This window comes from Pseudorasbora parva, chromosome 1 (assembly GCF_024679245.1).
Source record: "Pseudorasbora parva isolate DD20220531a chromosome 1, ASM2467924v1, whole genome shotgun sequence".
NCBI lineage: Eukaryota > Metazoa > Chordata > Actinopteri > Cypriniformes > Gobionidae > Pseudorasbora > Pseudorasbora parva.
In genome coordinates this window covers 23,065,724-23,087,788 of record NC_090172.1, presented here as the reverse complement: position 1 = coordinate 23,087,788, position 22,065 = coordinate 23,065,724, and the positions used below count along the sequence as shown (strand labels likewise).

General features: G+C 38.1%; 1 protein-coding gene across 3 annotated transcripts in view; it reads right to left on the bottom strand.

Annotated features, from left to right (window-relative positions):
- The window catches only part of tdrd7b (tudor domain containing 7 b), a 36,900-nt gene extending 14,835 nt beyond the window's left edge, over positions 1–22,065 (bottom strand). Inside the window, exons 1-7 of one of the 3 annotated variants that reach the window (XM_067437298.1) lie at positions 21,951–22,065; positions 17,342–17,548; positions 17,111–17,255; positions 13,022–13,211; positions 7,696–7,778; positions 6,019–6,242; positions 294–862 (exon numbers count right to left, since the gene is read on the bottom strand). In XM_067437298.1, coding sequence (XP_067293399.1) covers positions 294–862; positions 6,019–6,242; positions 7,696–7,778; positions 13,022–13,211; positions 17,111–17,255; positions 17,342–17,548 — 1,418 coding nt within the window. In that variant the 5' untranslated portion in view covers positions 21,951–22,065. Of the gene's footprint in view, positions 1–293; positions 863–6,018; positions 6,243–7,695; positions 7,779–13,021; positions 13,212–16,079; positions 16,691–17,110; positions 17,256–17,341; positions 17,549–21,950 lie in introns of those variants that run through there. The other 2 variants (XM_067437331.1, XM_067437305.1) reach the window with 2 other exon arrangements.

Sequence of the window (22,065 nt, the reverse complement as noted above, 5' to 3'; positions counted from 1 at the left end):
CTACATACAAACACATAAACACACACTTTACAACAATAAGAACAACAGTGGCCACCAACTTTCACAGTGTGATTTTTTTTCTCCTTCACAGACATTTCCAAAAATTCTAAGCTCAAGTCAACATGCTCTGAAATTAATAAAAAACATAACCAATTTAATTTGAAGCAGAAAAGTGTTTTTTTGAGGAGCTAAACTGTGGCACTCAGTTTATTGTCAAAATGCAATGGCATCTGGTTCAATATTACATTTATTAAGGCATGAAAAGGGTCCCAACTGTGGATCTTAAAACGCACCTCAGAATGACGCTGTTTGTGTCACTTGCTTCAACCACCAGGACAGAAGGGTACTCCTCTCTAGGGATGACAAGAGGAGGAACATTCTGGCTGCTCAAACGGAGCTCTGCTGTCGCTTTTGTCTCTGAGCTAGGCAATGCCGGCTGGTTACGGTTCTCATCCTCCACAACTTTTGCATACAGAATTGCTCTTTTGGGGTTGTCTGGCATGGGGTAGTCAATTGTGCATATATCTGAAAGCAGGGTGAGGTGGTCCAGCACAAACTCTGGTAGCTTACATTTATATGTGTCCTGATAGAGTTTAGGCAGAGCGTGGGCCCACAGACCACTGCTGTATTTCAAGAGCAGCTCTCCAAGCTTCTGCTTGAGGTCCGGGGATAGAGCCTTGGGGGACGCAGGAGAGCTTAATTTGGAGGTGGAAGATGATCTTTGAATCTGAGGTTTTTTGTGATGAGATGGGGATTTGTCATGTGTGGAGGGTGTAGCAGCACTATGTGGGGTAATCTGGCTAGTTTCTTTAGCAGGGTACAGAAGCAACTCTTGAGGTTTGCTGCTGCATGGTTTCTCCACCTGTAAACCAAACAACAAGACATCATTCTTATTCCATAAGGACTAACTACGCAAAGCTAATTTAGTAGCTTTTTTTCCTATTTCAAGTGGTCCTCTCAAAAGCCCTGTTTCCACCAAAATGACTCGGAACAATTTGTACCAGGAACTTTTTTTACAGGAACTTTTCTCCCCCCAGACCTGAAACTGTCTGCGTTTCCACCGCGATCTAAAGTTCTGTGAAGATTATGCAAATTAGTCCGGTGATGTAGGACTGCACGCGTACAGTAATCAATGTTTTGCGCGACACTAACCACGTTTACAAGCACACTTTGCCATTCCGATTGAAAGATTTAGTGGACTATTCACATGAGACGTCATCTAAACCGATCTGGTGTTTACATGTGATGACTTTCAATCGCAATCATTTTGTGACATGCAGTTTGTCTGCCGCATCAGAAATGTCAACGCTGTTTTCTCCAGCAGCTGGAATGTGTTAACTGTAGCCATAGCAACTCTTAACGGCCACCAGGACTAATACAGTATTATATAAGCTATTTATTTGTTGTAAAGTGTAATAATCATCTCACAAAAAAAAAAAAAAAAAATTCTTCTGTCAGGCGCAGTTAAAGTAAAAACTGCCTGGGGCAATATACGCTGTGTCATTTTTCCAACATTATCTTCATAACTTAAGAAATAAAAAGTTTACACCTCAGAAAAATTAACTTTCCTCTCTTGTCAACATGAGCGAGGCGCGCGCCGTCACATCATGTAAGGACACACACTTAAAAGTAATCGGTCAGGTCGTTTACATGGTGAAAAATAGTTTTTAAAACGAGTATGGAAGAGATTCAAGCTGGGCTGCTTTTGCTGGTTATGTATAGGTTTACTAAAGAGGTAATTATCAACGACAGAAAAGAGCACTAGCATATTCAGAAAGCTTGTAAAGCTAGATTTAAAATGACAATGTATATTATTATCAGCTACGGACATTGAACGTGAGATGGCTGAGACGAACGCGCGCCATCAGACAGAGAGCAAGACTGATATTTACTGAACGCAGAACGAACCTCGCAAAAGACTTTTAAAAATGCCGGTTGAAATAAAATGCTAAACCAATCAGCATGTTCAGCGCCCAAGTCCCACCCTCGAAAGTTCCTGAACTTTGAAAAAGTACTACCTCGCGAGCAGGGCCGTTTGTAGGGGGAAATATTTACCCGGAACTTCATTTAGACCCTGGTTCCTGCGGTCAAAACACACCGAGTATCACCCCAAAGTTCCTGGTTCCTAGGTAAAGTTCCTGCGGTGGAAACGCGGCTAAAGCCGTACACCCCTATACGCTCACTACACAAGCTGCGTAAATTACTCAAGGCCCCGCCTTCCCCTCGTGTCAGGTAAACTTGTGTTCTCTCCTCTCCAAGTTTGATGTCAGCAAATAACAGTAGCCTAAAGTTAAGTTGATGTGCATCTCTCTTCTGTTGTCTTGCTAAGCTGGACAGGCAGGCTATGCATATCTTGGTCTGTCTAGCTAGCTAATGCTAGCCGCTTTCAGGTCTGTGTTCTGTTGTTTTTGGATAAACGACAAAGGGCAACGGGGTTTGTTTGCTGCAGCTCGGAAAAGATCCGCGCCGCGCATGAACATGCGTTCATATGCACGTGCAGGAAATTAAACATGCATTTTCCAACAGAAATATCTGTGTGGATACCAGACAGAACAATATATGCGAGTTAAAAACTCTACTGCCATTTCTCCTAGACACTTCCATACCTCCACTGGTATGTCATCAGGACCAACTGCCTTTCCTCTCTTTAAAGCTCTCCTAACTTCACCCTTGCTAATACTTTCTACTTCCTGGTCAACAATATTTGCCTCTACAACTCTTCTATCTTTGTCATTTTCCTCATTCATCAGTTCCTCAAAGTACTCCTTTCATCTTTCCCTCACCCTCCTATTACCTGTCAAAACATTTCCATCTCTATCTTTAATCACTCTAACCTGCTTTACATCCTTTCCATCTCTATCCCTCTGCCTCGCCAACCGATACACATCCTTCCTTACTATCTAACATTGCATACATGTCCTCATACGCATTCTGTTTGGCCTTTGCACCTCTGTCTTAACCTCACACTGCATCACCCTATATTCCTGTCTACTTTCCTCCGTCCTCTCACAGTCCCACTTCTTCCTAGCTAACCTCTTCCTCTGGATACTCTCCTGGACTTTCTCATTCCACCACCAAGTCTCCTTGTCTTCTTTCCTCCTTCCAGATGGCACACCTAGCACCTTTCTACCTGTCTCCCTGATCACTTTGGCTGTAGTAGTCCAGTCATCTGGAAGCTCTTCTTGACCACATAAAGCTTGTCTCAACTCCTCCCTGAAAACCACACAGTACTCTTCCTTTTCCAACTTCCCCCACTTTGTCTTCTGCTCTGCCTTTACTCTCTTCATCTTCCTCACCACCAGAGTCATCTTACACACCACCATCCTATGCTGTCTAGCTACACTCTCACCTACCACTACTTTACAATCGCTAATTTCCATCAGATTACAGTGTCTACATAAGATATAGTCCACCTGTGTGCTCCTGCCACCACTCTTATATGTCACTCTGTGTTCCTGCCTCTTTTGAAACTACGTGTTCACCACAGCCATCTCCATACTTTTAGCAAAGTCTACCAACCTCTGTCCTTCTCGGGTTCCTTTCCTGAAGACAAAACCTGCCCATCACTTCCTCGTCCCCACTATTCCCTTCCCCAACATGTCCATTCAAATCTGCCCCTCTCACTACCCTCTTACCACTGGGAACAGTCTGCATCACTTCCTTCAACTAGCCCCAGAATCTGTCTTTCTCATCTTGCTTACAACCTACTTGTGGAGCATAGGCACTAACAACATTTAACATCACACCTTCAATATCCAGCTTCAGACTCATCAACATATCTGACACTCTCTTTACCACCAGAACATTCTTCACAAAACTCCTCCTTCAGGATCACTACAACTCAATTTGTTCTTCCTGTCCACACCATTATAAAACTGTTTAAACCTTGCTCCAATGGTTCTACCCTTCTACCCCCTTTCCACCTGGTCTCCTGGACACACAGAATGTCAACTTTCCTCCTCTGCATCATATCTACCAGTTCTCTGCCTTTACCTGTCATTGTACCAACATTCAAAGTCCCTACTTTCAGTCCTTCATTATGCGAATACGTGCACATAGGCTACATACTTTTAAAACAAGACAATGATTATCTAGTCTTAGTCAATGTTTAGTTACACTACTGCACAAATTATCCAAGATGGAAAGCAATGTATTGACAATTTGACATTGATTGACTATTGATTTACAGGCTATATTGAATTTAAAATGTTGATGTTAATTAGCTGGACATACTGGTCAATATGGATGCACATCCCTCTGTAAATAATAACCATAAATCAAATATTGCTTTACATGCATAATATAAAACACAGTAGCATGCTACGGCAAGCCTTTTTAGCTTTTATTTACTAACAATTTATGCAGTTGTAATATCAATAATTAAATGTTCACTATTTACAATGTTAATTCTTTTATATTAGGTATGAGCAGCGAACAACTCCAGAGTTCAGAAATCAGGATGAGACCACCTTGTTCAGGTGATCTTGGGCAGATTATTTTGGTGTGAATCCAAGTGTGGTTGTCATGTTCAAATAATCCTTAACAAACTGAATTTATGGAGAAAATGTGCCAGGTTCTGAAACAAGCAATCCTAGCAAGCTAGGTGTGAAAATGCCTTTTTGAACTGGCAAAATCCTTTTATGTTTTAAAAGTTGTCATAAACAGATTCTCATAACTTGATCCCTTTAAAGGGGGGGTGAAACACTCAGTTTCAGTCAATCTCATGTCAATCTTGAGTACCTATAGAGTAGTATTGCATCCTTCATATCTCTGAAAAGTCTTCAGTTTTATTATATTTATAAAAGAAATAGGCTGTACCGAGTCTTTCCAGAAAAAAACGAGCGGCTGGAGGCGTATCGTGTGGGCGGAGCTAAAGAATCACGAGCGTGGAGCTACTGCACAAGAGCTTCTGAAGGCTGACATCGTCAAGCATGGAAAAGAAAACGTTACCCTAAATAAACCATGGCTATCAATCAGATTCAACTAATACATATATGATCCAGAATCGGATCCGGAGGCTGAAATAAATTGAACAGGAGAAGCACCAGCATCAGGACGTCTGTCTCTGTGGTACTTGTAGATTACCGGGAAGCGGGACTTACCGTTTGTTTACCTGTGGATTGTGAGGACATGATTTGGTTTATGGACTATTGTATGCGACTAAACCTTAGCAGTAGCAAGCAAAACGGTTTTGCACGTCAGACTGTGTTATAGTGTTACATAGAAAAACAATGGAGTAGCGCATTTGAATGTGCTTTGTGTGAACGTCCCCTAGGTTTAACGTTATGCTTGGAGTGGCTTTACAATAAACAAACAGATACCTGTGGTCAGCTAAACAAATGTATTTAAACACACACCATAAGTTACATCGCATGCTTCATTGATAAATTATAATATATATATAATTATAATTATAAACTATACGATCGTGTTGTTTACTTATGTTTACTCACGTGACGATAGCCAACAACATAGACATTTGAAGCAGTTTTACTCACCGCCTGCTTCCAAAGCAGGACCGAACCTTTATCGTCACCGCTCCATCAAAAACACACTTTTTGGTGACGTTGTTGATTTGGTGAAGTCCTGAGACAGCAGTGAGAGCAGTGTTTATGGGCGCTGTGCATTTGCTCTTGCTCTGGACGCTCGCGCGCTCGCGCACACCCTTCCGGGAGAAGAGCCCATACGGCCCATACAAGGACATTCCGACCCATTGACGTCAAGCGGACCCATACTCGAAAAAAACTCTTCGAAACTTGTGAGAAACCGGAAGGAGTATTTTTGACACAGAAATACTCCATCAAACGTCCAACTTATTTTTTTGAAACTTTGTCCATGTTTAGGACGGGAATCCAAGTCTTTAACAGTGTTAAAAGCTCAGTATGCATGAAATAGCATTTCACCCCCCCTTTAATGCCAAAATGAAAATATGAATATGAATACATAATGCTAGCTAATGTGCCCTTATGCCATCAGACATTAGACATTAGGCTATTCAGGATATATCAATAAACTTACAGTACAAATGTGAGTCCAATGTTCCAGATCTTTAAGGGCTTCACTGGGTAAATCTTGTTTGTAATGCTCCCGATACAGCTGAGGCAGCTTGGATACCCAGAGACCATTGCTGTGCTTGTTAAGAACCTCTTTAAGACGAGACTGCACCAGCTTGGGACTGTAAGGCGCAGAATGAGGCAGTCTGGGTTTTGCTGGAGTTGAGTTTTCATTCAGGTTAGAAGGGGCTAGAAATATCAACAACATAAATGTTACAGTTAAGTAACAATTCTGCATTGACAAACCATACTATAAACAGATATTTTGATTGCTGAATGAATATGCAGTGCATCCCATCTAATAAAGTATAATTCCTGCACATAAAAGGAGTTGTTCAACCAAAACCGAATAGTCATTTTTTTATATACACTCAGGTCTTTTTAAGACAAATAGGACTATTAATGTAACATTTCGGGTGAACTATCGCTTTAAGATATAACTAACAGCAAAATCAGAATTCAAAACTGAAGGTATGTAGACCTGGGCCCGTATTTATCAAACATCTTAGAATTACTCACAAGAACACTGATAAGAATTGACTTAAGAGTAAAAAAATTCTTGGCTCAAAGCTGCGCTTAAAAGTTAGTTATCAAGCGTCCCAATCATACTTTAAGTAAAGTGTAGGACTAAATCTTAAGTGCTAGTCTTAGAGTGGATTTACGACACTTTGCTGTGCCACAAATGGAATTTTGGATGATGTCATTGGCATGAACCAATCACTGAATAGATGTCCTTATTTAAGAATATAAAGATAAATTCACACTGAATGGTGAAATTCCTAAGAGGAGTTTACATTCAATACACATTTGACAATAAAGAGTTTTCAAGAGAATACATTATAATATACACATTTTAAATGAAAGATAAACATGTTTTCATCCATGTAATTATTTTTTTTTAACTGGTGTGCTGTTAAATTGCCTTTATATAGCCTAGATTCTTTTTTATATATAATCAGCCACCATGGATTCCAAAAGAAAACCGACATGGCAGGAGAGAGAAACGATCGCTACTGCTTGCTGAATTACTCGAACAGTGTTTTTATTTTTATTTTTTTATTTTTATAAAACCCAACATTAACCAGTGCTGAAAAAGACGATGTCTGCTCTGTCTAAACGATACTGTTTGATGAACTATTTGTCGTCAAACATTTCAAACACATTCTCCCTCTATTGAAAGATTTGCGCACGTCTCTGTCTCCATAGCGCCATCACAAGCCCCTACTGGCAACTCCTAACCACTTGAGAGACCTCTCGAGCTGTCTTAAATAACTGGGAGAGTAAGAGTGATTCTTAGCTTTAAGAAATTTGATAACTTGCTTTTATACTTAAGTTTGAAAGTAGGAGTAAATGTCATGAATTCTCAGCACTTAAGACTAAAATAGCACTTTGAGAAGCTTGATAAATACGGGCCCTGAGATATCCCTCTGTGTAACAGCAGGAGCTTTTTCCTGCTTGAGACTGAAGATGACTGTTTTCTTTTCACCCTTAATGAACATCCCATGCCTGGAATGTTTTCTGGGACAGGAAGTTAAGTTGCTATGGACTCCAGTATAATTTTAACATTTAAAGGAGTTTCTTGTGGTTAAGAATGTTTAGGTGGTCTGCATATTTAACACGTTTCCACCCAAATTATGCTCACCATTGCTCTGCTGTGGATTTCGGGAGAGATGAGTATGGACTTCTTTCTGGAATCTGGAAGGAAGGGTCATCCTTTTGTCTGATCTTAAAAAAATAAAACAAGAGACTATAGTAAGGAGAACAGGTAATATCTGTAAAATATCAATTTGTAGATAAAAAACGGTGTCACGCCCTTTTTTAGATTAATGATGATAATTTGCCATTCAGTCGTATCCAAGTCTTGGCGATCCTGTGGGCCATCTATCGCCATGCTTTCCGGTCTTCTGCTTTCTTTTTCAGCTGTTCTATGCTTTCTATGTATTAGATTATATACTACATATTAGGGATGTCACAATTCTCAATATAATATTGAACCATTCGGTACGGCATTCACAGTTTAATACTCAATTGTGAACTGCGGTTTTGCATTTGATTAATTATTACTTTTTCTCTTCATTTGAAATATTTTGGTTAATATCAGTTCATTTCACCTCTTTTTGAGTGTGCCTGTGAGTCTACGCGCTGATATGAGCAAATATTATTCACTAATCATATGCACTAAAGTTAGGGGGTGTTTAGTCGTGTTTTAAAGCCTTGACGTTTAAACATTTCATTGGCGTTTTACATGCGCTGAACATGCACGCCTGTCAAACACACATGATTACTGGACTAAGTAGTCTTACTGTGCTAATACTGTCAAATACAAACGAGGTTAACATATATAAACACAGTCGGTTATGTCTAAAGTGAAAGTAAAATCGCGTGCGTCTGTATATGAGATGAAAACAGGTCTTAGCAGCGCAGCCTAATGATTGTGAACACTTGTCCTTAAAGGGACAGTTCACCTCTAAAATTATGTTAATAAAACTATTTACAGAAATGAGAGAGGGAGGGTGAGATGTGAGGGAGGGTTTGTTAGGATATGACAATATTTGGCCAGGGTACAACTATTTAAATCTAAATGGCTACTCAGTTAAATAATCACATAATACCTTACAGTCTTTTTGAACCTTTTCAATCTGGGTTCAGAAAAGGGCATAGTACTGAGACTGCTTTTAGTTAGGGTCATAAATTATCTTCTTATTGTGGCAAATTCTGGTGCATGAGGTATTTTGGTCTTATTAAACCTTCTGCTAGAGAGGATGGACAATTGGCTGGGTCTTTCTGGAGCTGTATTCAGTTGGTTTCATTCTTATTTAATGAAATGTTCCCAGTTTGTTGGCTTGGGTAATTACAAATCTGATACCATGTCTGTTCGACAGGGAGTTCCTCAGGGTTCAGTGTTGGGTCCAATCTTATTTAACACCGACATGCTTCGACATGGGGGAGATCATCAGGAAATATGGTCTTGGGTATCACTGCTACATGGACGATACGCAGATTTACATCGCCACTAGGCCAGATATACAATCCCCAATAATATCTCTACGTAGTTATCTAGCAGAGATCTGTATCTGGATGCAGAGTAACTTCCTGAAGCTGAACGGCTCCAAAACTGAATTCATGCAGATTGGTACAGAGGCGGCTACTCTTAAGGCCGCGCAGATCAGTTTGATTGTTGATTCTAGCACGGTAATCCACACTTCACAGGTGCAAAATCTCGGTGTCATTTTTGATCCACAATTAACATTTGAAGCACACATAAAACACATCTCTAAAACTGCATTTTACTATTGAGAATCGATTTTAAAATTCTTATTTTACACTGCACCAGAGTATCTTTGTGATCTCGGCACATATACTCCATCACGCTCTCTCCGCTCTGCTAACTCTCTTTTACTTCATCAGCCTTCATGTAAGCTAAAGACCATGGGGGAAAGAGTCTTTTCATATAAAGCCCCCAGACTATGGAATCTGCTTCCTCTTCCCATCAGAAATGCACCCGTGCTGGGTCATTTTAAAAAGTTGATTAAGACATTTATTTAAGGCTGTTTTCTTTAATTATTACACGGCTCTGTGAAATACTTGATTCTGATTGGTCAATCGCGCATTCCAGCTGTACGTTATTTCCAGATAACACCCGCTCATACGGGTACTACGAGCTATCTTGACCGGTACTACTTCTATGCTTAACGCTGGCGCCATCTTGTGGCACAGCCGTGGGTTACAATGGAAGACTTCAAGGCAGGTTTCCTTTATAACGTTTTTAATATAGATCTTTTTCTTACACAACGCATCGATTCGAATCAGAAGGCTCTATTAACCCATCGGAGTCGTGTGGAGCACGTTATTTGACGGACAGCTGCATTTTTTATGGACTTCAAACACAACTACAACAACTGCTTGGATTAACGTTAGCCTGGACTTTTTAAATAACTCAGATTGTATTTGTCTGAAAGAAGAATGTCATATACACCTACGATAACTTGAGGGTGAGTAAATCATAGGCTTGGTTTCATTTTTGGGTGAACTAACCCTTTCAGCATTCATTTTCAACATTTAGCAAGGGCAATATGGCAAATCTTCAGCAATAGATAAAGGCTTAAAGCAGGTTGGAACTGTTTTCCCTTGCGGAAGCTTTGCGTAAGAGCTAATAAAATATTTAATCTCGAGACAATATTTTGTGTCTAATAATTATTTATTTGATACTAGTAGCCGTGTAATAAGCGGGATAATGTACACCCAGCCGGTTGTTATCGCAGATTATTACACGGCTCTGTGAAATACTTGATTCTGATTGGTCAATCGCGCATTCCAGCAGTACGTTATTTCCAGATAACACCCGCTCATACGGGTACTACGAGATATCTTGACCGGTACTACTTCTATTCTTAACGCTGGCGCCATCTTGTGGCTTAAGCAGCCGTGGGTTACAATTACAATGGAAGACTTCAAGGCAGGTTTCCTTTATAACGTTTTTAATATAGATCTTTTTCTTACACAACGCATCGATTCGAATCAGAAGGCTCTATTAACCCATCGGAGCCGTGTGGAGCACGTTATTTGATGGACAGCTGCATTTTTATGGACTTCAAACACAACTACAACTAGCCTACTGCTTGGATTAACGTTAGCCTGGACTTTTTAAATATAACTCCGATTGTATTTGTTTGAAAGAAGAATGTCATATACACCTACGATAACTTAAGGGTGAGTAAATCATAGACTTGGTTTCATTTTTGGGTGAACTAACCCTTTCAGCATTCATTTTCAACATTTAGCAAGGGCAATAGGGCATATGCAAATCTTCAGCAATAGATAAAGGCTTAAAGCAGGTTGGAACTGTTTTCCTTCGCGGAAGCTTTGCGTAAGAGCTATATATTTAATCTAAATATTTAATCTCGAGACAATATTTTGTGTCTAATAATTATTTATTTGAGACTAGTAGCCGTGTAATAAGCGGGATAATGTACACCCAGCCGGTTTTTATCGCAGAATAAACCCCTTCAGAGTGATGCAAGATCCCTCCGCTTCGCGTCGGGGTCCTGATCACTCTGTCGGGGTTTATTCTGCGATAACAACCGGCTGGGTGTACATTATCCCTTACATAAACCCCTTCAGAGTGATGCAAGATCCCTCCGCTTCGCGTCGGGGTCCTGATCACTCTGTCGGGGTTTATTCTGCGATAACAACCGGCTGGGTGTACATTATCCCTTACATAAACCCCTTCAGAGTGATGCAAGATCCCTCCGCTTCGCGTCAGGCTCCTGATCACTCTGTCGGGGTTTATTCTGCGATAACAACCGGCTGGGTGTACATTATCCCTTACTTAATTTGCTCTAGTTTTTTCTGGTTTATTTTACTGTAGCACTTTGGGTTTAAGAAAAGCACATTATAAATAAAATGTATTTTTTAATGTATGTTTTTATGTATTTATTTTTGATTTACGGTAGGTAATTTACAAAGTATCTTCATGGAACATGATCTTTCCTTAATGTCCTAATGATATTAAAAAAAAAAAACATATATATATGTATATAATTTTGACCCATACAATGTAATGTTGGCTATTGCCACAAATATACCGGTGAGACTTATGACTAAATTTGTGGTCCAGATATAAATTTATGGTTGTTTGTTTTGGTGTCATTTGATACTCAATCCTTTTCATTATAGAGACAGGGATATTTAGAATTCTTCAACAATCTTTTGCATTCCAATGAATTAAAGTCAGCATGAAATGAGAAATGAACTGTCATCCTATTTATTTGTATTGCATGTTCATTATTGTGAATGACTCATCCTTATCTAACATATTTTTTCAATAGTAAACCCCACCTCTCAATAATCGACTGAAAAGTTGCATTCATGTTTGAGTCTGATCATTAGCCGATGAATAGAAACAAGTTATTACCATAAAATGTTTTAAATAATCCATTACAATGAGATGAGTCACAATACGGAAGAAAAGATTTTGTTGCTACTTTCATTGCAAAAGGTTTGGAATGACACTATCCCTTTAAAAAAATAAAACTATGAGAGGAAAATGATGCAAAGTAGAATTATGTTACAGAAATAATACTAGTATAGCAAATACTACTTAGTGAATTCAAATGTGCTTCTTAATACTTCATTATTGCTTAGTTATCCTCCTAATCGCTGATTATTGGTCAGCCTAATGCTGCAAAATAGACTAGTACCATTTTCAAAAACTCAACACAACAAATACTATGGTGATAGTATAGACAACAGCAGACATTTTGGCAAAGTACTGCAGCGTGATAAAGCAGGGGTGTGGAGGTCTTATTGCATATGATTCTAGGTATCAGATGACCCAAACTCCCTCTTGCTCTGTACCAAAGAGAAAGTGCTGATTCATTGTGGACTGGTTTAGAATGGCTAATCTGTGAGAGAATGGAGGGAGGATTAACAAAACCCGGTACACCCGCTTAACTCTGCCACCCTCTGTACCCTCACAGCCATTGTGTGTGTGCCACAGTAAGCGATACAGAACACAATTCTAAAGAGTGAGGTCAGTTGTTTGCTCTCAATGATTTTTGGCTGAAGTGATCTCACACAAACACACACAGACAACACCCTCCAATCGGTTGCTGAATAAGCACTGGGTTCAGACAACACTGAAATGCTGTAATGCTCTGTTATTGCCAATCAAGTCAGACAGTAACAACAGCTAGAGACATCCAGTTGCTAAACTGGAAAATTAAGAGACTGTGAAGAAATAAAGAGCTTGGCATGTCTGTTCACTCATTAGGACTTGATTTGTATTCTCAGCTACTTGCTCAGCAAAATGCTGCTCACACAATGGGTGCACTTAGTTGAAAGATGCTTTTTTGTAAGAAGGTATCAGCTGTACATGAATGTTACTTCTTTTTATGTTTCAACAACTTATTGTATGTATCTCTTAATCTGGCTATGAATTACAATTCTATAATTTTTGAGACTTTTACCTTTCTGAAGGAAGGGAGGGTTTTCTGGTGGGTGTGTTTGGGGGTGTGTTTTGGGGTCTGCCGCCTTTCCCATCAGGCTGGGAGTCCCTCAAGTTTCCGGTGCGAGTGTCTCCATGACCCCCTCCACGACCTCCACCTCGCCCCAGACGTCCACGATGATCAGGCTGTCTGAGAGATGTCCTTGGCTTTGCTATGAAGGAGATGAGGCAAATATCTAAATCCCAAAATTATTATACATTTTATAATAATAGCTCAAAATAATACACATGTTGGTCAAAATAGGCCCCAACCACAGAGACAGCTTTGTAACAGAGTTTGAGTGTCCTGTGACTAGACATGTGCCGATAATGCGATTTATCACGATAATGAATATGCACGATATTGGTATCGTGGGCAGTTTAAAATATCGTAAATAATAATTTATTAACAATTTATAATTTTTTTATAATGCACTCAATAATACTTTACCCATCAGCCGTATAAATGCTCCACACACGCTCAGATGTAATATGAGAAGCACATGAACGAGTGAAGGAAACGCGCTGCTGAAGTGCCGCTAAGTGACAGCAGAGGGCGCTGATGAACTGCAGAAGGCCGCGGTTACCCCGGAAACCCCGCAAACAAAACAAACCCCGTGTAGTTTTTAAAACGGCTATTTAATAGGCTATTTATTTTCAAACTTAAACATTTTTATGTTTTAATCTGGACTACAACATGTCTTAATGATTAGAACTGTTCTAATTTTTTGTTATTGTTCAGTAAAACTTTGAGACATACGACTTGATTAGTTAACATGTTAATACATTATTACCAAACTAACTATGAAAAACACTTATAAAGAATTAATCATTCTAAGTAATGTTAATTTCTTAGTTAATGTTTAATAACATTAAAATCAAAATAACTTTTTAATGGACCTAAGATAAAACTAACAATGATCAGTATTTCTTAACTAACATTAACAAAAACATACTTTCTGTACCAAATGTAGCTATTGCTCAATCTTAATTAATGAGACATTTTATTAATTTGTTACCTGTTGTTCTTTATAGCCTAATTCTTTTGCACTTTAATCTGTTTGAAAAAATTTTTTACAGCTCTGAAAAAAATCAAGAGACCACTTAACATTAATTTCTCATTGATTTCTCAATGTTAAGTGGTCTCTTTTTTCCAGAGTTGTATATATTTTTGGTGCATTATTGTATTTAAACATTCAGTTATTTTTGTTATTACAAAAATTGTTCTTAAAGCTGTTGTGCTATGGCAACACTTTTTTTTGCAACTTATTTCAATATCATGATAATATCGTATATCGTGATAAAACATCAATTAATCGCAACATGAAAAATTGATAACGGCCCATGCTTACCTGTGACCCATTGACAGTGTTAGGAACAATTTCGGTCAACGTATTGCCATTAAAGCACACTTTCTCACATAGACATTAGTATTATTGCAAAATATTGTTTGCACCCCTATACATAAACGTTTATGTATAGGGGTGCAAACACAATATTTTGCAATAATACTAATAATACTAGGTACCTACTGCAAGTGAACGGCCCTTGTGGTGCCCTCCTAAAAAGACACAAAATCATTTTCACGGACCTTTACTTTGACTGCTCTAAGCCAGTGAAATGATTGCCTATCTCGGTTCTCAACCCATGCTGCTTTAGCCATTTTCAAGAAACTGCTGAAGAAGCATATTTTTTCTCAACACATGATCTATTAAAACTATTCTATATCTATTACTAAAAAAATGCTATGTGTACTGTGCTTAACTAACTGAGACTAATCGCAATGTTTGTATATTGTTGCCCTATTTTTGGTTTAAATGCTTCTATTGCTCTCCTCAGTTGTAAGTCGCATTGGATAAATGCTGGAACCAGTTCAATGGATTCCGATTCACTGAAAAAAATCCAAAGAACTAAAAAGAACAATTCATTCACAAATCACATATTACAGCACATTACAAGATTTATGCTGTCAAGATTGTGTTTAGATATTGGTCTGTTCATTACAAAAAACTGCAATATAACTTCAGAAGACTAGGGGCCAGATTTACTAAACGGGCAAATTAGCGTGAGAGCGCAATTCCAAAAAGAGCCACTGGTAGTGATCTATTGACAATGCACAAATTAAAGAACATAGACACAGTCGGATCATTTTCATAATGGCCAATGCAATCTACCAAGAGCAGTACAAATTAGCTTCTGGTTAAAGCTTTTTTGGCCGGTAAAAATTATGCAAACACCAGTACACTGACAAACACAAGCCTTAGTAAACCATCTTGCATGATTCATTTAAATACTCTCGTCCCATACATTTTTTCATCTGAAAGGGAAACTCCTACAAATGCACGTGCAATAAATTGCAAAAATAACTGTCCGGACCTTTTTAGCACTAGTTTTTGACGGTGAGTTTTTAGTAAATCCTCCTGATAGTAGTTTTTAACACCCAAAGAGGGTTTGCACAGGTGCAAGCTGTAAGTAAATCTGGTCCTTGAAATATTGTCCATGAAGCATATAGACCACTTCCATGGTGCTTTTGTTTCTTTTAGTTATCCATTTCTCATTTGTGCTTCATGGAAGAAAGAAAATCCTACATTACATGTTGGGAACAACATGAGGGAGATTAAACTATAACAGATTTTTCAATTTTGGGCATTATAGCAACTATAAAAACATCAGGTCTCTCACTTTGTCGAGCTTATATCTAGCTGATCCAGCTTTAATCAAATAGATGAACTATTGTAAGCAAGAACAAACACGTGTCAATGTGCTTCACAAACAGTCAATGCACTTTATCAGATAATCTATAAAGTATTACTCTGCACATTCTCAAACAAAAGAACCATGAAGTTTCTGGAAACCCACTATACAGCATTATCATTAGAAATTAGGGCATGGAACTAAAATATCGCTCCCCTCTATACATTCTTGAAAACAAAGCATATGAAACAGCAACAACGGTACATTTACATCATACCAATCAACCAGAGACTATGACTTGAAACCCATATTGTCTTATATATTCAGCATGAGATCACACCACTAACCTGACTGTAATAGAATGACATCATACCTTCCAACCCGAACGTAAACCCAGATGACTGACTGCCTTCTAAAAGTGCGAGCCGTCCAAATGGCCTGGCATGGAGAGGTGACAGCAATTTAACACCTTTATCACTGTCTACAGCCCTCCTGAGATAAGCGTTCCACAGGCTGATAGTTTCTACAAGGCGGTGAGCTAAGCAGAGAGAAACAGGCAGGGCTTCACCACAGCAGCAGCAGCAGCAGCAGTTGAGTCATTAAATAACAGATGAGAGAAGAAAGACAAAAAGAAACGGTTTGAGACAATCCTCCCCTGAACAGCCACGCAGGCTCTGCTGTACCTCTTCACAACACTGCAGTCTCCAGACCTCCCTCTCTCTCCCTCTTTCTCTCTCTCTCTCTCTGGGTCAATACAGATGCCGGCTTTCTGCTGTATCACGGCAAGCAAAGTCAGTACTGAGTCACTGATCAAGGAACAGCGTGAGCCCGAAAATGCCGGAGCTGACAGTGTGTTTGCAGTTCCCAGAACAGTTGCAACCTGTAATCTGAATGATCTAATGCAGAGCTTTATTCTTAGTACATCCAGAACCGCGCTTACATCCTCAGAGGAGTTTAAATAGGCCATATGCACTACCAAAAAAGACAAGAGATGCACAGGACATTCGATAATGTTCTCTATATAATGGAGGACACATTACAAATTGTGCAACAAAACTGTAAACTAAAATATAAACAAAAAAAAGTAATTTACTTGATTTCTATTGAAATGTATGTCATGGCTCATTTGTAATCGATTAAGTTGCAATTTAGTATATTTCAAATATGTTAACTTTAAACGTAATATTGAATAACACTACAGTTACAAAACAGTTACAGTATCAAGTACATTAGTATGATAGTCAATACATAAAATTAGGATTATTCAAACATAATGAATTATAATGTACTTTAAAGTAAAAGATGTCTTCTGGATAACACATTACAAGAAGTGTTGCATGCGTGCACCGCTGAAATGAACAAAAGACGAGAATCTCACCATTCAGCACAAGAGGAGCAGCAGGCTTGACTCTCATTTGACAGTTCACCATCTGAGGTCGGCCGGTCTTCTTTGCAGTGCGCTGACGGGCAGCAAACTTAGTAATGTGGGCCATCTCGTTCCCTGTGATTGCATGGCACACCACCTATGGGTTTTTAACCATTTAACCATTTTAGTATTCACATTTACCTGCTGAATTTGTCAAATTCGAAAGGTAAGTGCGAGTCTTACCTCCCCAGACTGCCCTTTATCCAGTTTCACGACCGAAGGCATGTTGTGCAGGAGGGCATCCAGTGTGGCATACCCCATCTGTTTGTACGGGATGAGCTCACCCGTCAGGTCTTTATACTCTAACTGCAGGTCAGACAGTGACACGCCACTCTTGCTGGACTGGAGCACCGCACGTACCATCTTCTTCACCAGTTCTTCATCCGCCATCTTGAAAACAACAAAAAGTCAGTGCTGGATTTGGTCTTGATAAACTGTCCTTCAATAGTTTGGGGTGCATCAGACTTTCTAATGTTTTTGAAAGAATCCTCATTTGCTCACAGAGGCTGCATTTATTTGAGCAAAAAAATATAGTAAAAACACTAATATTGCGATATTGTTGGGGTTTTAAGTTTCCTAAGTTACAGATTATGCCCTAGTTTGAGTCGAAATCACCCCCTACCCTTGTTCACTATTCCTTACATTAGTTCACTAATGTAGTTAATTTAATGGAGTGAATGAAAACGAGTGAGTGATTTCGGACACTGTGTGAGTTCCACTGAAAGTCTGCCGCTTTTCCATAATTTCTGTTTGCTGTTTAATAATCATTTAAAAAACTTAGCAAACTGGCAGCTCCAGTAGTAATAAAAAGATTTATCTTAAACTTTCATGGGTGAATAAACCTTAATTAAACAATTTAATAATCAATCAAAAAAGAATTTATATCTGTATGATATTACGCTGTACCCACATTGGACCAGCCCACATTCGGAAAATGAATGGATGGATGATTCAGCTGTGATGACATCTCCTGGTCAGTGCATTATGGGTATCCTCTAGCCCTTGATCGTACATCAGTTGTACACTCGTTATTGTAGTGCATTATGCGAATGAATGAGTGCACTCAATAACGGCCACTATGGTTTCGGACACCACGACAAATACGGCTGTCCCCTCAAATGATGCCCTATTTGAGGGTAAAGGGGATGATTTCGGCCACTGATTATGACATAGTTGGTTTCCATAGCAACCTGTCCTCCAAAAAAATACGACTCTATAGGTCGTTTTTCAAGCACCTTATTACGACCTATTACGTTTTAAAGTCATGCGCCTTCTAGCTGACAAAAAAATAATGACAGTGTCACGTTACGTTTGACATCATGAAATGACTATCGTATGTCTATCGTTACCAATCAAAATGTGTGTTCATTTTAATGCAATGTGTGGACTTTTTACCACCATTTGTCCTATTTCCATTTAGCAAAAATATGTTTTTTAATTTACAACTACACCCACCCCATCCCTAAACCTACCCAGTGATTTATAGTGCATACACACTTTATGAGCACATGTGTTCCCTGGGATCGAACTCACGATCGCATGATCACATGTTGTTGTTGTATATTGCAATGCTTTACCAATGAGCTATGCAAAACTTGAACTATTAAGCAGATAAAAGGGAAAAATGCTTTTAAATGAAAGTGTCCTGCTGTCAATAGGAGGAAAACTTTAGAAAACGCTCCTGTGCGTCGTACTTAATTCATTAAAATATTGTCGATAGGGGCGCACCTTTAGTAAACGCTCATATGGGTCGTATTTCAAGGAAGTGACAAACGACCTATATAGGTGTATTGGTTGGAGGACATGTTGTTCCATAGACATAGTACTGAGTTTTTGAGTTTTCCTTAGTTTTGTGTAGTTTAATAAATGCTGTGCTTATATCTTCTTTATGCGCTTATCCCGTGACAGAAATATTATGGCAAATTAAAACTAATGTTTTCTATTTTAATATATTTTAAACTGTAATTTATCCCTGTAATGGTAAAGCTGAATTTTCAGCAGTTATTTCTCTAGTCTTTAGTGTTAAATGATCCTGCAGAAATTATTAGAGTATACTGATCTGCAGCTTAAGTAAATTTTATTATCATTTATCAATCTTGTGAACAGTTGTGCTGCTTATTTTCATGGAAACCGTCATAAAAATAAATTTTGATAAATGTAATGCATCCTTTCTTAATAAAATATATATTTTTTAACATAGACTGTATTGACCCCAAATCTTTGAATGTACTGTACATTTACACTTAATACCAATAAAACACTTTCACACACCAACCGATCATTGTAAAGCCACACATTAGCAGAACATATAAGACTAAAGGACCAGGTCAGAGGTCACGCTTGACTGTTAATGGATTTATGAGTTAAAGCTTTAGGTCCTGCATTGATCTCCTCTATGTTGAAGAGTGTTATTGATTACAACACATAGAAAGCTACTGGACAACAATGATCTGATTGCTGACAAACAGTTCAACTCATTTAGAGTAAATCACATCCAAACCAACCAATGGCTAGTGAGATCATGCAATTGCTGCACTATTGTCACTTCATGTCATTTTATTCTTACATGGATATGGTAGTATTGCTGATGTGACTAATGAATTGAGCAATGCACACTGGCTTCTGGACTAGCCGGTCACAACCAGACAGTTACTCAGCACAAATGAATCATCGCTTTCACTTTGTTTATTCTTTTATGTCAGTCAAAATGGCTTCAGAGTCAGAGTCAGAGCCAACCCTAGCAGTTTAAATCAGCAAGTATACAATTCAAAACCAATATACAACAATGTTGAATGAGACCACATTCAAACCCTTTTGAACAATTTAGTATATTTCAAAAAAAGGAGCTCTTAAAATTTAAAAAAGCTCTTAAACGCTCTTAAAAAGCTCTTAAAACGTATTACATTAATTATTACATACAAGAATACGTAGTGTGATCTGAATGCAATGTTTTCAGACACATAATTCCATATTGCAATTAAATTAAAATGTATTATATTTTACATTTATTTAACTTGAACTAGAACTAGTTTTTTTTTAAACACTTAAAGAACTAGTTCACCAAAAAACGAAAAATTCTGTCATCATTTACTCATCCTTGTGTTGTTCCAAACCTGTATGAGTTTCTTTTATCTGCTGAACACAAAGGAAGATATTTTGAAAAATGTTTGCAACAAAGCAGATAAAACAACCATTGACTACCATAGTATTTTTTCCCTACTGTGGCAGTAAATGGCTGTTCTATCTGCTTAAATTATGACATAATTTTAATTTTTGGGTGAGCTATCCCTTTAAGTAGGACTTACATAAAGAATGTATATACAATATCATAATTACTTCTATTGTCTTTGAAATATCATTAAAGTGTACTGTTGAATAACACTGCTGAAAGCATTTATGTAAACTAAAATATACTTTGATGTAATTCCTAGCGAGACACTTATGTCATGTATTTAAATATATGTGTAATTACACATTTGTAAAGATTAAGATGCAGTTTAGTACATTTACATATTAATTATATTGAAATTACAATAAAATTTGAATTATAATGTATAAAATTACATTTGCTTTAGTACTTTAGTAAACACACAATAAGAATACTTTTTTAAAGCACAACAAAAGTTTAAAGTAAAATGTTACAACTTCATTTTAGTGTCATGTTACGCATCATGTTATAATACTAACAAATTGTGCACATTTACTAGCAACTAACCCTAAACCTAACCCTATTGTAAGTACATGTGAGTTAACTATTATTACTCAGTACTTAAATGTATAATTACATTGTAACACAGACACCTTAAAATAAAGTTTAACCAGTACAACTTTTAATTTGACATTATTACATTATTATAACTAGTGTGCTTAAGTGGGTTAAGAAACGGTCATGAGTTAAGAGGCCTTTTATTTTATAAATAAGATAAAGAAGAATTATAATTATTATTATATATTATTATTATTATTATTATTATTATTATTATTATTACTATAATTAAATTTTGATGATCATGCCTTTAATAAATGCTATATTAAACCATGAAGCTCCTGGTAGTTGACATGACATGACATGTCAAGTAGGCCTATAGTGACAACAGTGTCATGTGGAAAGCTACATCAAACAGCATTTAACTGGACTGCAAACCTTAATCGTTGTGACATTTCCTTTTCTTTCTACATCAGTTTCAATCTAAAATCTAGGTGTTGCATCCGTGTTAAAAAAATATCCGTGTTATTTGCCAACACCTGTGGCACACCGAGAGCATCTCGCATGAAATGAAAGAGAAAGTATTTGGAGTCGACAGGGCAGAGCTCGTCCGCACGTTTGGTTGACGTGCCGCTGTTTTTAATACAGAGACACACCCTTCATCGTGGACAGCAGTCGCCATCAAAACTTTTATATATCCTATTCTATTTAACACAGATCTTTTATAGTTAGATGACTTGATTTATTTAAAGTTCTATGTTAGTGTAGCTATTACAGCATGATAGATGACATAAAATGGATGCACATCAGTGATATGTGCTAAAGAATTTGCCCAACTATTGTCGCGAGCGTTGTCACCGGTCATGAAACCCCAAATATTTCACTATACTTGTTTAAAATCTGTTTCCGTTTAATTTTACTGATTTAAACCGGGTTATTATTTTCATACTTTAGTTCACTCTCATCAAGTTACAATAGTAGCAATAAACTGACACTCGGGCGCGTCTATCTCTTTCCCCAAAGGCAAAGCTGCTTAAAAATAAAGCGGCTAGTCCAGAATGCCCATAATATCTTAAAAAGTCTTACCGCTCTATATGGACGTAGGCCGGCTGAGACGACAGCGAATGGCTCTTTGACACTGGTTGCGGCCGGTGTCCTCCTCGCGGTGTGTCCCGCAGGCAGTGTGTGGCAGCCCGCTGAA